Consider the following 13,251-nt stretch of genomic DNA (forward strand, 5'->3'; position numbering starts at 1 on the left):
ATAAATATAGATTTTAAAGTTCTTTCATTGGTTTATAAAGCTCTTAATGATCCTATCCTATTTATTTATCTGATCTGCTTTAACCATATGAGCCTCTCAGACTCTCAGGTCCTCAGGTCTCGTCTTTTAACTGTCCCAAGAGTCCAAACTAAAACTCAAGTTGAGGCCTCAATCAGCTTTTACGGCCCCCGTTTGTGGAACAGTCAGAACAGAGTGTTCATTTTTTTAAAAAGCAAACTCAAAACGTATCTTTTCAATTTAGCTTTTAATTGAAACTTATACTTGTTTTAAATTATTATTATTATTATTATTATTATTATTATTATTATTATTTATTATTATTATTTATTATTATTATTTATTATTTTATTTATTTTATTATATATTTTTTATTTTTTTTAATTAAATTATGATTACTATTTTACTTAGTCTCCATCTGATTTTAGCTCTCCAGTTTTATTTATACTATAACATTTAGGAGCTTTATATTTTATGTTTCTGTTTAAATTGTTGTATATATGGATGAAAAAATGGGGTGGGGGGTTGCTGTTATTTTTAATAATTGTCATTTTTCTGTTGCTCTTTTCATATGTATGAAAAGTGCTAACAAAGTAAGTAACAAATAACTTTTGATTGACAAAAAAAAACCAAACTCAAACACTCCCATACCACACTCAAAATACACAAAAAAAACTACACACACACACACACACACACACACACACAAACTGTCCAATCCAAAAGTCCAATCTTGTCAAATTATTCAAAAAGGGTGTTCCTATCTAATAATAATAATAATGCATAATCATACATGACACTATAGCACTTTTCTTGACACTCCAAGACGCTTCACACAGTTCAAGACACGTCTGTTCAAATTTACTGCAGTACCTTTTTAAACCTGTCGAGAGCTCGGACTATATACAGCTCCTTTAAGTTCTCACGTTAACATTAAACCTAAATGATCCCGTATTTGATTGGCGTCGGGCCGTCATTAAACCGAGCAGCTCTTTGGCCGCAGAGAGGAGCAGTGAGGAATCAGCACAACCGAAATAGCAGCAGTAAAAAGCAGAGAGGGGCTCACAGTGTTAAACAAATACAAGCCCTGAACCATATAAAGACAAAACACGCCGCTCCGCACGCCACACACACACACAGAGACGCACACACACACACACACACACACACACACACAGAAGGGATCCCTCTGCAATGGCCATGTTGGGTCGAGAAATAGCAAACCCGCTTTTAGACTTGCAAAAGCAATTAGGAAAAATCATTTGAATAAAGAGTTTTGATGTGAGTATCTTGTACTCATTTATATTTATACATGCTTCTGGTTGAGTGTTACACAGGGTGGGGTTTTATTCTGTCTAAAACTTGATAACCCTGTAGTATTTTAACAGGATTTTATCTTTGTAATAGTTTAGAAGTTCGTATTTTCACCTGAATGTGTTGTTCTGAATTACTAAATCACAAATCTGATGGTATTGCTGTAAAAAGTGAAAATGTAGATAAAATTGCACACAAAATCTGCTCAAAATTTTAGAAAGTATTTTATCTAAAAAAACAAAAAAAAAAAAAAACTTGTCTCTTATATCATGCATTAGAGGTGTAGACAATATGTTGATATTTCAATATTTTTGCACATCTACAAAGCTCAAAATGCTCTGCTCCACCTTGTGATGTCATGTAGGGAAGTTTTCAAGTTAACAACTACCTTTTACCTTTAGACCAGGAAACTCCAACCTGTAGCTCTCCACCTCCTTCCGTGTAGCTCGCCAAGAAATTTCAGAATTATATTGTGCTTAGCAACAAAAATTTTGGTTAATTACTTGCCAATTAACTTTGTATATTATTTTGAAGCCCAACTTTGTGCACTAATAAATGGTTTATGTTTTATAGGCATTTAATTATACCCAAAGGCTCGCCCTCTTTCTTATAATCATCTCAGTTTCTTGTGGCTACTAAAATGAGTAGCTTTCTGGAATTTTTGGTTTGTAAAGGTACCGTATTTTCCGCACTATAGGGTGCATTCAAAAGCTTCCAACCCCATCAAAAAACGACTGCGCGGCCCACAATCCAGAGCGCCCTGTACACGAATCGGGTGTCCCAGCACGACTTCAGTAAACTACAAAGCCACACCACTCGCAGAACACGCAAACACACACGGAGCAGACAGCGACCGCGCAGCAAAACACACCCACAGACACACTCATCACTCCACGCCGACGAGGAACGGAACGGAGGAACGAACCGAAAAAGCGAGTGTAATGTGCCACTTCTAGACACGACTGAACAACTGAGTCACTGCGAACACGCCGACAATCCGTTGGTCCCAGACAGCACCCTCCCTACACGCCACAACTGAACAAAGCCCAGAGTCACCGTGAACGCCACAAACAAACAAAACCACTCACCCATCACACTGTTGTGTTTCATTTAATGCGCCTTATATGTGAAAAAAGTTTGAAAATAGACCATTCAATGACAGTGCACTGCCTAATAGCCCGGAAAATACGGTAGCTCACCGTAGGAAAAAGGTTGGAGACCCTTGCTTTAGTTCATTAGAGATGAGCAGTTCCAGGGCTGAAATGATCCAAATGATTCTAGTGAAGGTGTATGAAGTTTAAATACACAGTGAAGTACTTTTTGTATTACCACATGACATGACAAATTGGAACAGATTGTTTTCAGTTTGAGAGCAGAACTCCGCCTAAATATGCAGAGTTTGCGTGTGAATGAAACAAAACACAACTCCAGGTCTGTTTGTGATGAGGAAACAACATTATAACAGATCAGAAAATAGCGTCCCTTTAAAATCTGTGTATCATTCCTTCATTCGTTTTTCAATATAAAACCAAAAATAAGAAAACGAAAAAACAACTGTTTTCTTTATTATTTGTCTCCAAAACCAAAATGAAAAAAACTGATAATGATTTGTTTTTTCAGTTTTCGATTTTGTGTTTAAATGAAGAATGGAAAAAACTGATAACGACCGTTTCCCGTTTACGTGACTTCCGTGACTGCAATGCCGGACTGAACCAGGACTGATCCAAGTCCGGGACCAGACCGGGACCAGACCGGGACTGAGACTGAGATCAGAACTGAGACTGGAATCAGACCGAGACTGAAACCAGACCGGGACCAGACCAGGACTGAGACTGAGACTGAGACTGAGACCGAGACCGAGACCGAGACTGAGACCGAGACCAGACTGGGACCAGACCAGGACTGAGACCGAGACTGAGACCAGGACCAGACCGGAGGCTCAGAGCCTACGGCAGGGCCAGAGCTCGAAGCTGAGGCTCAAACCCCGTGGAGGCTTGGAGTTAAAGCTCGGAGTCCACTCTGGTCCCGCTCTGGTCCTGGTCTGGTTCTGGTCTGGTCCCGGACCTGGATCAGTCCTGGTTCAGTCCGGCATCGCAGTCACGAAAGTCACGTAAACGGGAAATGGTTTTTATCCGTTTTTTTCCATTTTTCATTTAAACACAAAATCGAAAACTGAAAAAATGAATCGTTATCTGTTTTTTCATTTTGGTTTTGGAGACAAATAATGAAGAAAGCTGTTGTTTTTTCGTTTTCTTATTTTTGGTTTTATATTGAAAAACGAATAAACAAATGATACACAGATTCATAAAGTTTGAATACAGCGAAGTGTAAAAGCCCTGTCTCCTGAAGCGTCTAGAAACCATTACGGTCGATAAACACGTATCTTGGAGTTATTTTTAGTGAATGAAAGCGTCATATATTGGACTTATCCTGTAGTTCCCGTTACTGTGAACGTCTGCGTGTTCTCTGCTCCGGCGACAAAAGCAGCGGCTCTCCTCTGGTATGTCTGAAATGTACACAGAGCAGAGCCCAGAGCCGCACGCATGTACTGCTGCGAGAATACAGACGTATGGGCACGTGAGCGAGAAGAGAGGGAGGAGGAGGAGGAGGAGAGGAAGAGGAGAAGAGGAGAAGGGCTAGAGAGGAAAAATTCAGAATGAGAGAGGGAAAGGGGGGAAGAGAGAAGGGAGCAGGGGTGAGAAAGAGATGGATAGAGGGAGGAAAAAAGAGAGCGGGATGAGTAGAGAGAAAGACGCGAGAGAACAGGGAAGGAGTGAAGAGAGAGGGAGAAAGGGAAAGGAGAAGGGCCGGAGAGGAAAAAAATCAGAATGAGTGAGGAGGAAGGAAAGAGAGAAGGGAAGGAGAGAAGAGAGCAGGGGTGAGAAAGAGATAGAGGGAGGGAAAGGGGGTTTGGGATGAATAGAGAGAAGAGAGAACAGGGAAGGAGTGGAGAGAGAGAGGGAGGACAGAAGGGGGTAGAGAGAAGAGGGATAGAGGCAAAAAGACGGAGAGACGGGGAGAGTCAGAGAGAGGGATTGGCTAGAAAACAGTTGAGAGGAGAGAAGGATAAAGGAGGGAGAGAGGGATAGAGATGAGAGGGAGGAGAGAAGCTGTGTAGAGAAGATGGGGAAGAAAGAAGAGGAGGAGGGAAAAGAGAGAGAAAGGGGAGGGAGGAGGGGAGAAAGGGAGAAGGGGAGAAGAGGAGAAGGGCTAGAGAGGAAAAATTCAGAATGAGTGAGGAGAGAGAGCGGGAAAGGGGGGAAGAGAGAAGGGAGCAGGAGTGGAAAAGCGATGGAGGGAGGAAAAAAGAGCGGGATGAATAGAGAGAAAGATGCAAGAGAACAGGGAAGGAGTGAAAAGAGAGGGAGAAAGGAAAAGGGGGGTAGAAGAGGAGAAGGGATAGAGAGGAAAAATTCAGAATGAGTGAAGAGCGAGAGTGGGGAGGAAAGAAGAGACAGAAGGGAGTAGAGGGGTGAAAGAGGGAGAGAAAGATAGAGGGATAGAGGCAAAAAGATGGAGACGGGGGTAAAGTCAGAGAGAGGGCTGAGAGGAGAGAAGGATAATAGAGGGATAGAGAGACGAGAGGAAGGAGAGAAGCTGTGTAGAGAAGATGGGGAAGAAGAGTAGGAGGAAAAAGAGAGAAAGGGAGAGGGTAAGGGGGAGTGAGGGAGAGGGGGATGAGAGGAGAAGGGCTAGAGAGGAAAAATTCAGAATGAGTGAGGAGAGAGAGCTGGAAAAGAGATAGATAGAGGGAGGAAAAAAGAGAGTGGGATGAATAGAGAGAAAGACGCAAGAGAACAGGGAAGGAGTGAAGAGAGAGGGGGAGGACAAAAGGGGGTAGAGAAGCGCAAGAGGGAGAGAAAGAGGGATAGAGGCAAAAAGATGGAGAGATGGGGGTAAGGTCAGAGAGAGGGCTGAGAGGAGAGGGATAATAGTTGGATAGAGAGATGGGAAGGAGGAGAGAAGCTGTGTAGAAAAGTTGGGGAAGAAGAACAGGAGGAGGGAAAAGAGAGAGAAAGGGGGGAGAAGAGGAGAAGGGATTAATAGAGGGAGAGAAAAAAGAGAGTGGGATGAATAGAGAGAAAGACACAAGAGAACAGGGAAGGAGTGAAGAGAAAAGGGGAGTACAGAAGAGGGTAGAGAGGCTAAAGAGGGAGAGAAAAGAGGGATAGAGAGATGAGAGGGAGGAGAGAAGCTGAACAAGAGGGAGGAGGAGACAGAGATGGATAGAGAGAAGGGGAAAGAGAGGGGTGCAGAGGAAAGAAAGAGAGGAAGAAGAGGAGGGGTATAGAGAGATGGAGGAGAAAGTGATAGAGGAGAGAGAGAGAGAGGAGATAAGGAGGGATAGAGGGAGAGAAGAGACAGAGAGAGGAGAGAAGGGGTGGTGGAGAGAGGTGAAAGACTGCACAGAGACGGGGACGGAGTGAGTTAATCTGAAGAGAGAGGAAGAAAAGGAGAAAAGGGGAAGGTGGAAAGGCAGAGAGGAGAGAAAGAGAGACGTTGAGCAAGAGGAGAGAGAGAAGAAGAGAAACAGAGAGGAGAGAGGGAAGGAGGGAGAGAGGATGCAAAAAGGAAATGGGGACTCCTTATAAGGTCTGGAGCAGTACTCACTCACTGAACTGTCTCTGCTCTGAACACACACACACACACACACACACACACACACGAACTATGGTCACAAATTATATACAGGACATAAGTGATGGTTTCGACTTCACTTTAAGTATGTGGTGGAGAAAAAAACGGCTTTGTTGAACAGGGTGAGTCTTTCCAAAAAAAAAAAAAAAAGAGGCGGGGGACTACAGTTGGACATATGGCCCCGCAATAGTTTGAATTCCATATTGTCATTTTAAGTTTTACTGTTGTGAAAATACAATTCACTGACTCAGGATCATCTGCTCTCATTCGGCCCCGCGAAACTAAGAACAAAAACACGTTTCGAATCTACATAGAGTTACCAAACATTATTAAGAGGTCAGTAAAGGTTGGTACTTTCCCTGCAGGTTAAAGGAACTGTATTTAACCTGTAATCCTACTGTTTAAAAAAAAAAAACCTGATCCTGTGTTGTCAGTATCTTAACCTGCAGATTGAGGGACCCGCGCAAGTTTTTCCTCATTCTCAGGGCCTGTTTACACGAGAACGCTTGCAGGTAAAAATGACAAAATATTTTATCGGAAGGGCCTTTCATTTAGACAGTGACGGTGTTTTGGGGGCTTAAAAATGCAAAAATCTGAAACCACCTTCCAGAGTGGCAAAGTTGAATACGCTCCGCCATAGTGTTTCCGTCTACACTGCCCAAGACGCAAAACTCTGGTCATGTTGTGTATGTGTCGGATCATTTCCTTGCGTCGGACCTTCAAGTTGCTCTGGAAGCTCTAATAAACTTACAGGAGGCTTCAAAACAACAAATGTCGAGAATCTGTAGAGATACTATTAGTGAACAAAGAAGAATCTGCAATCACTTCTGTCATATTCTGGATGCACCAGTTCGTCGCAGGCGAGTCAGACGGATATGGATGAGACCTGGAGAACCAGTCGATGGTGGGACGACTTTGTGGAAGGATGAGCTGATGAAAATGCATGGCTTGAAAACTTCTGTATGTCCAAATATGCCCTTGTGGCTTTAAATGCAAACATACGAATTCCAATCGAATTCCACACACTTTTGCGTCACCATATGCACACAGATTTCCTCCCGAAAACACTTGTCTAAATTGGAATAAAAAGTGAAGATGCGACGCCACTTTTTGCATCTTCACCTCCAGAATTCCCTCACTAAGCTGCAGAGGCTGCACTAGAATAGTGATTAATGCTGAAATCCATCAGGTGCTGTAGTTCAGCACTGGATATTCAGCATCACTCATGTGAGGCTTGTTCTGTTTTCTGATTGGATAATCATCTTGAGAACCAAAACACAAAATTATAACATAAACAACTTGGTCATCAGGTCCAGTGTTTGTGTAATCATGGTTAAATGAGCATTAGAATTGTTATCATTAAAGCTATACTTGATTTGAACATGTTTTTTGAACATGATTGTGCAATTCAAAATCGTACTGTTTTTCTATAATCAAGCAGCCCAAGTTGGACAGTTTAGATCCACTTGTGAAATTAAGCAAAAGGCAAGGTAGATTTCATTCCCAATGAAAGTTTATCCTCTGCATTTGACTCATCCTACAATGCCACGACTACAGCCTGTGCAGTAAAACAGTGTGGTGTCAGGGGAACATTACCCAGATCTGGAGCCACGAGTATTTAATGGATCTAATGGAGGTGTCAGCCTGCTGTAGCTGTAGTAATAGTAGTGGTGGGATATAAAAGCACTTTGAATATATTTAACCTTCTAAAATGATCACAACATACTTCGGAACATTCCAAAGTATGTTTTATGCCATACTTTTGGAGTGTAAAATCCCTCAATCGTCCAGGTAGAATCCACGGCAAAAGGAGAAACTCAGACACCATCTATCTCCTATTTACAACTCCATCCTCAAACCTAAATCAAAACAAGCAAAGAGAACTATAGGTATAGTCAGGTCAGGCCCAGAGGTGTGAAAGCTCCATTACGGCCTTGAAATGATTCTGCTAAGACCCTACACTCAAGTTCAATAGGCCTAACTAACTAACAGAAACTGTAAATAAGTAGATGTGTTAGTTCCAGAGGAGTTTCATTGTAGTTAGCTCCTCCCTTCAGACAGATATAAGGAAGTGTTAAGAAAGTATCCACCAGCATTCCGACCAGAACTGAAGAAGCTCTTTGGATGAGCTGTGAAACTGTCTTCAACCAAATAAAGTTTTACCCAGTTGACAAATTAAATTCCTCTATTTGCGATACTGTTGGAGATTATAGCCATTTAAAGCAAAATGTCGGTAACACTTTATAATTTCTACACCTTATTTAGCCTTAATAAAGCATGAACAAAGACTTAATTAATAATGAGTCATGCTTAGTAACTACTCAATTACTGCCTTAATTAGCACTTAACTTGCACTTAATTCTCCTGTGCTGTAAATAGTTACTCATAATTATTTCTTCACGTTAGAAAAGCTCTCAAAAAGACGTAACTAACAGATAACAGCTGCCGGAATTATCATTGCATTGCATTATTAGTGAATCAATCTCTCATAGTTTACTAATGATTAATAAATGCTCAAATTTGTACTTAAATATAACGGTTGGTTCAAATGGTTAGTTCATGAGTAATTAAGTATGAAATAATTATGAGTAACTATTTGCAGCACAGGCGAATTAAGTGCAAGTTAAGTGCTAATTAAGTAGTGACTAAGCGTGACTCATTATTAATTAAGTCTTTGTTCATTATTAATTAAGTCTTTGTTCATGTTTTATTAAGGCTAAATAAGGTGTAGTTATTATAAAGTGTTACCAAAATGTCTATGAAATCAAACGGGTCGGGTTTGTGGAGATGCAAGTTGTTCAGTGCAATAAAAAATCACCTTAAGAAAAAACAGGCTTTTATTTTAGTCCATTTTTGGGCTAAAATGTTACATACTAGACCTTTTGTGTTTATACAGTGATATTTTGACCTGAATAATCTTGACATCCCCAACATGAACAGAAATGCTCAGTTTACAAGAGACATTCTTTTAGTGTTGTGGTGTTTAGTGATATTACATATGCTTTATTTAGCTGCTCCGTGTGAGTTTGTCTGTAGTTTCTCCGATGTCCTCTGGCCTCGGATTCAGACTAATCAAGATTTTACTGCAGGAAGTTGTCGCTCATGGAGAACACCAGCCAATGAGAGCTCACATCCTCCTGGGAAAGAATCTGATCATGTGATGTTGGTTAGTGAGGGGACCGTGTTATCATGCCGCATACTGTACGGCTGTAGACCTTTAGTCATTTAGTCGATTAATGGTTCGGTGGTGTCTTAGTTAAGAGAGCTACTTTTTACTAAACAAAAAGGGCAGAGAGTTGAAATAACAGAACATAAATCATGTGAGGAATCAAATAACTTCTAAATCCTTTGGGGTTTATGATCTCCTGCTAGTTCAGATTCGTTTGTGCATTTACCTTTTAGACATTTAGAGAGAGAGAGATATTTAAGTATTTAAAGGTGCACTATGTAACTTTTTGGTTGGGGGTCTGTCACCTGATTGTTTCTGTGGATATGCCATTGCTCTGCCTGGTATTTCCCACAGGATGACATAGACTTTTTTCACAATGGTCAGAAGTGTGTAAACTTAACTCCCACTTAATGGTTTTCTATGGCAAAATATCTGTGGAAATGTCTTGCGTATTTTCCACCAGCTTCGTAAATCTGCCCCATCACCAAATCTTCAACCAACAAGGTTGACAAAGAACATATTCTGTCCATGAACAATTATCAAGATAAGAAAGACGAAAACGTAAAGGCGAACAACGACTAGGATTAGTGAACTCCTGAGCAAAATTAACATTATGGGCATGAATAAAACAGAAGTAACTCAGACTGATTCTAGAATTAAAATAAAAAATCTATTTCATGATGTCGATATTTGCATAGACAGACAGATTTGTGCAGTTCAAATGCTACAGATGTTCACAGATTACATGTCTAACATTTAAACTGCACAAATCTCCCTGTCTGTGCCAATATCGACATCATGAAATCGATTTTTAGTTTTAATTCTGTGTTAACAAGTTACTTATTAATGAATTACTTATTACGTCTGTTATATTCATGACCATAACTCAGTAGTTCACTAATGCTCGACGTTGTTTGCCTTTACATTTTTGTCTTTCTTACCTTGGTAATTGTGGATAAATTCTTCATGGACAGAATATTTCCTTTGTTAACCTTGTTAACTGGAGAAATTAACCGGGAGTTACGTTTACCCAACATCAGGGGTCTCCAACCTTTTTTCCTCTGAGCTACCTTTACAAAATGAACATGCCAGAGAGCTGCAAAATTTAGCATTCACAAGAAGTGGAGTAAATTAGACGGGTTACAGTTTGATGCCTATAAATGCAACTATTATACATTTATTAGATAGATAGAAAGATGGAAAGATAGGCTTCAAAATGATATGTTTTAAATGGTAATAGGCATTTAAATAACATTTTTTTGTTCTTCAGTGCAATACATATGATTCAGAAATCCTTTGGCGAACTACTTGGAAGGTGCTGCTCAAAAAATAGCTAGAAAAACAGGCATTCTGACTGTGAGCGGGGTCACCTCTCCACAGATCTGACCTGTAACTTGGTCTAATTTGGTCTCCATGAAGATAAAAAGGTTTAATACCGTACTTTGAAACATTCCAGACAAAGCGACAACATCTCCATGGGGAAAAGCATTTGACGGACCCTCCACCAGAAAAGTTACGCGGCGCAGTTTTAATGGAACAGTGCAATGCAATCAATAGATTCAAATTCAAAAAAACTTTATTAGTCCCAGAGGGCGAGTCATTTGTGGCATTCTCAGAGCAGTTCTCATACAAACATGAATAAATACAGTGAGCCGGACCGTTACAGTCTAGTTGAACTCAACACAAAAATAAATTACAATGCAAATAACTTAAAAAAACACCACCGCCAGAGTTGGGCACTTTAATAGGAGAAAGCAGAGATGGATTAGAAGCTGTTTGGTGTTTTTGTACGTAATAGGGAATACTCTCTTTCTCTCTCTGCGTCCATGTTCTCTGGTGTCCACTGAACTGAAGGACATTTGGATGACTGCGAGTGGGTCTGTCTGTGGGAATCTCCTGTGGGGGATTTCCTGCTCCGGAGCAGATCTGCGGTCCTTATAAAGCCCGGGTCCCTCTGTTATTAAACACTGACACAGGCCTGATGTTGCATTCACTGTCAGCGACGTACACAAGCGCTCGGGGAGGTCACGGAAACTATACTTGAGGGACGAATCAGAGCTGTGAACAGTTTTTGGCAAAATTTTCCTTGACGTTTTTCTGAGCAATTTTGCAACTGCAGCATTTTAATTTGAGAACTGTGGCATGAGAACTGGCCTGGAAGAGGAATAATTAACTTGTAAATAACATAATAAACTAATAATGAGAATGAGAAACAAGATTATACAAGAATTACTGCATTTCAGAGCAGGTTTGAAGAGGTGGTCAAAGGGGCTGTTGGTGTAGATTAGAGGTCTGCGCGTCCACACCCGCACTGTGCAGTCCCGCTCCCGCAAAGAATTGTAATTTTGAATCCCACACCCGCCTGCATCTGGGCCCGGTCAAGCAGAAGTAAACAGCAAGGCCAAAAATTCAAGTTAATGCATCTGATATAAAAATGTATTGAACAGATACATATGTACTCTAGTTTATGAAACTGTTGACCTTTTTTCTGTACCATTTTTGGTTCTAAAGTTCCATATGTTTTAAACAGACCATGTATGAAACATGGAACAAAAATTATTTCCCAAATTTCAAAGACCTGCAAATCATGTAAATAAATGGATGTATTTCATCATATCTTGTGTTATTCCATCTTTGAACTGTTGACGAAGGTACATGATTTTTCAAAAAAAAAAAAAAAAGTATTTAAAATGATAAAAATTAGCTTGGAAGGACTGACATATTTTATAGAAATTGTTTCCGTTCATTTTGAAGTAATATTAAAGTATTCAGAAGAAAAAAGTTGACAAATTATGTAAAATCCTGCACCTTCTACTTGTTTGTACAATTTTCCCTCCGTTACTTTTCCCTCCGTTACCATGACCTTTCTTAATAAAAAATTACTCAAAAAGTAAGAGGTTTTTCAACCTAATCTTGTACCATATGGTAGAAAACTATATGAAGCAAATATTCAAACCAGTTTGTTAAGGATATGTAAGTGAGAACCAAGAGTTATCACTGTTTGGATTTATTGCCCAAAAAGTGCTGCATATTTCATTCCCTCCGTTACCGACATGAGTTTTTAAATTTTTTGTCAACAACTTGAAAGAATATCACAGGTTTAACTTGACCCTGTTGGAGTGTAACTCTTTCCTACATTCTGATACTTTACTTATTTCAATAGTCCCTCTAGTTTCTGAATAAGAGACATTTGAATGTCAAAAATCTGCCCCTGTTTCCCTCCGTTACCGCTTGACCGGACCCATCTGTAATATTTTGTCGATCTCCGGCCCTCAAGTCCTCAAGATGTTCTCTTTCTTAAACTTTATTGAAACATGGAAAAGTGGAAAGGAATTGTCTAAAATGTGTGCAAGATTAAACCATGCCCGCAAGTTTAGGCTGCTTAAAATGTTTTCATTTAGGCCAAATAAAGTATCCAGCACAAATTATGCACGATACGCATACATTCATCATTTGTATATTAACACAGACGTGAAAATTTGGGAGCTTCAGGGAGCTGCAGTGCGGATCTCTTTCTTCTTTTGGACCCAGCGCGTAATCATAATTTCTGTTGAACGTGCATGTCTTTATCTACCAGATTTATGGAGAGGCAACTCCGCTCAGAATGTCTATTTTTCTAGGTATTTTTGAGCAATAAAACCACCTGTAATTGAATAAATGTGAAGGTAGAGCTGTTGGAACGTTCCAGGCACAGCAATAACATCTTATTAGAAAACAAGCAGGTGACAGACCTCAACCAAAAAATTACTTAATGCATCTTGACAGTTGTCTTATTGACAAGATGATAAAATGTCGTGGCTGTGTTTGTGTTTTTCAGGTCGGTACGAGGGTCAGAGGTCAAAGGTGACAGAGTCCAGAGCCGTGGGTGAGGCTCCTCGCTTTGTGACCTGTCTGTCTGACCAGAAGGTGATGGACGGGAGCAGGGTCACCATGACTGTGGAGCTCACAGGTATCATTGACTCTTTCTGCTTCTTTTGGACAAATTAACTTTTACTAAACTGATCTCAAATTCAGACTTTTAGAGCCAGTGGATTTTACTGAATTATAGCTGGAAAGTGTCCTGACTGACCAGATAGGTAGCTCATGTTTGTGTGTGTTTGTGTATTTTGATG

At 40.2% G+C, this 13,251-nt stretch overlaps 1 protein-coding gene across 1 annotated transcript in view; it reads left to right on the forward strand.

Annotated features, from left to right (window-relative positions):
• Positions 1-13,251, forward strand: part of mylka (myosin, light chain kinase a) — a 184,388-nt gene that overhangs the window by 60,345 nt on the left and 110,792 nt on the right. The window contains exon 12 of the mRNA XM_055148384.1: positions 12,957-13,088. Within this exon, the coding sequence (XP_055004359.1) occupies positions 12,957-13,088 (132 nt within the window). The remainder of the gene's footprint in view (positions 1-12,956; positions 13,089-13,251) is intronic.

The sequence above is a fragment of the Boleophthalmus pectinirostris genome, unplaced genomic scaffold (assembly GCF_026225935.1).
Source record: "Boleophthalmus pectinirostris isolate CB_2022bp ecotype Guang Dong unplaced genomic scaffold, ASM2622593v1 HiC_scaffold_1, whole genome shotgun sequence".
Classification (NCBI taxonomy): Eukaryota; Metazoa; Chordata; class Actinopteri; order Gobiiformes; family Gobiidae; genus Boleophthalmus; species Boleophthalmus pectinirostris.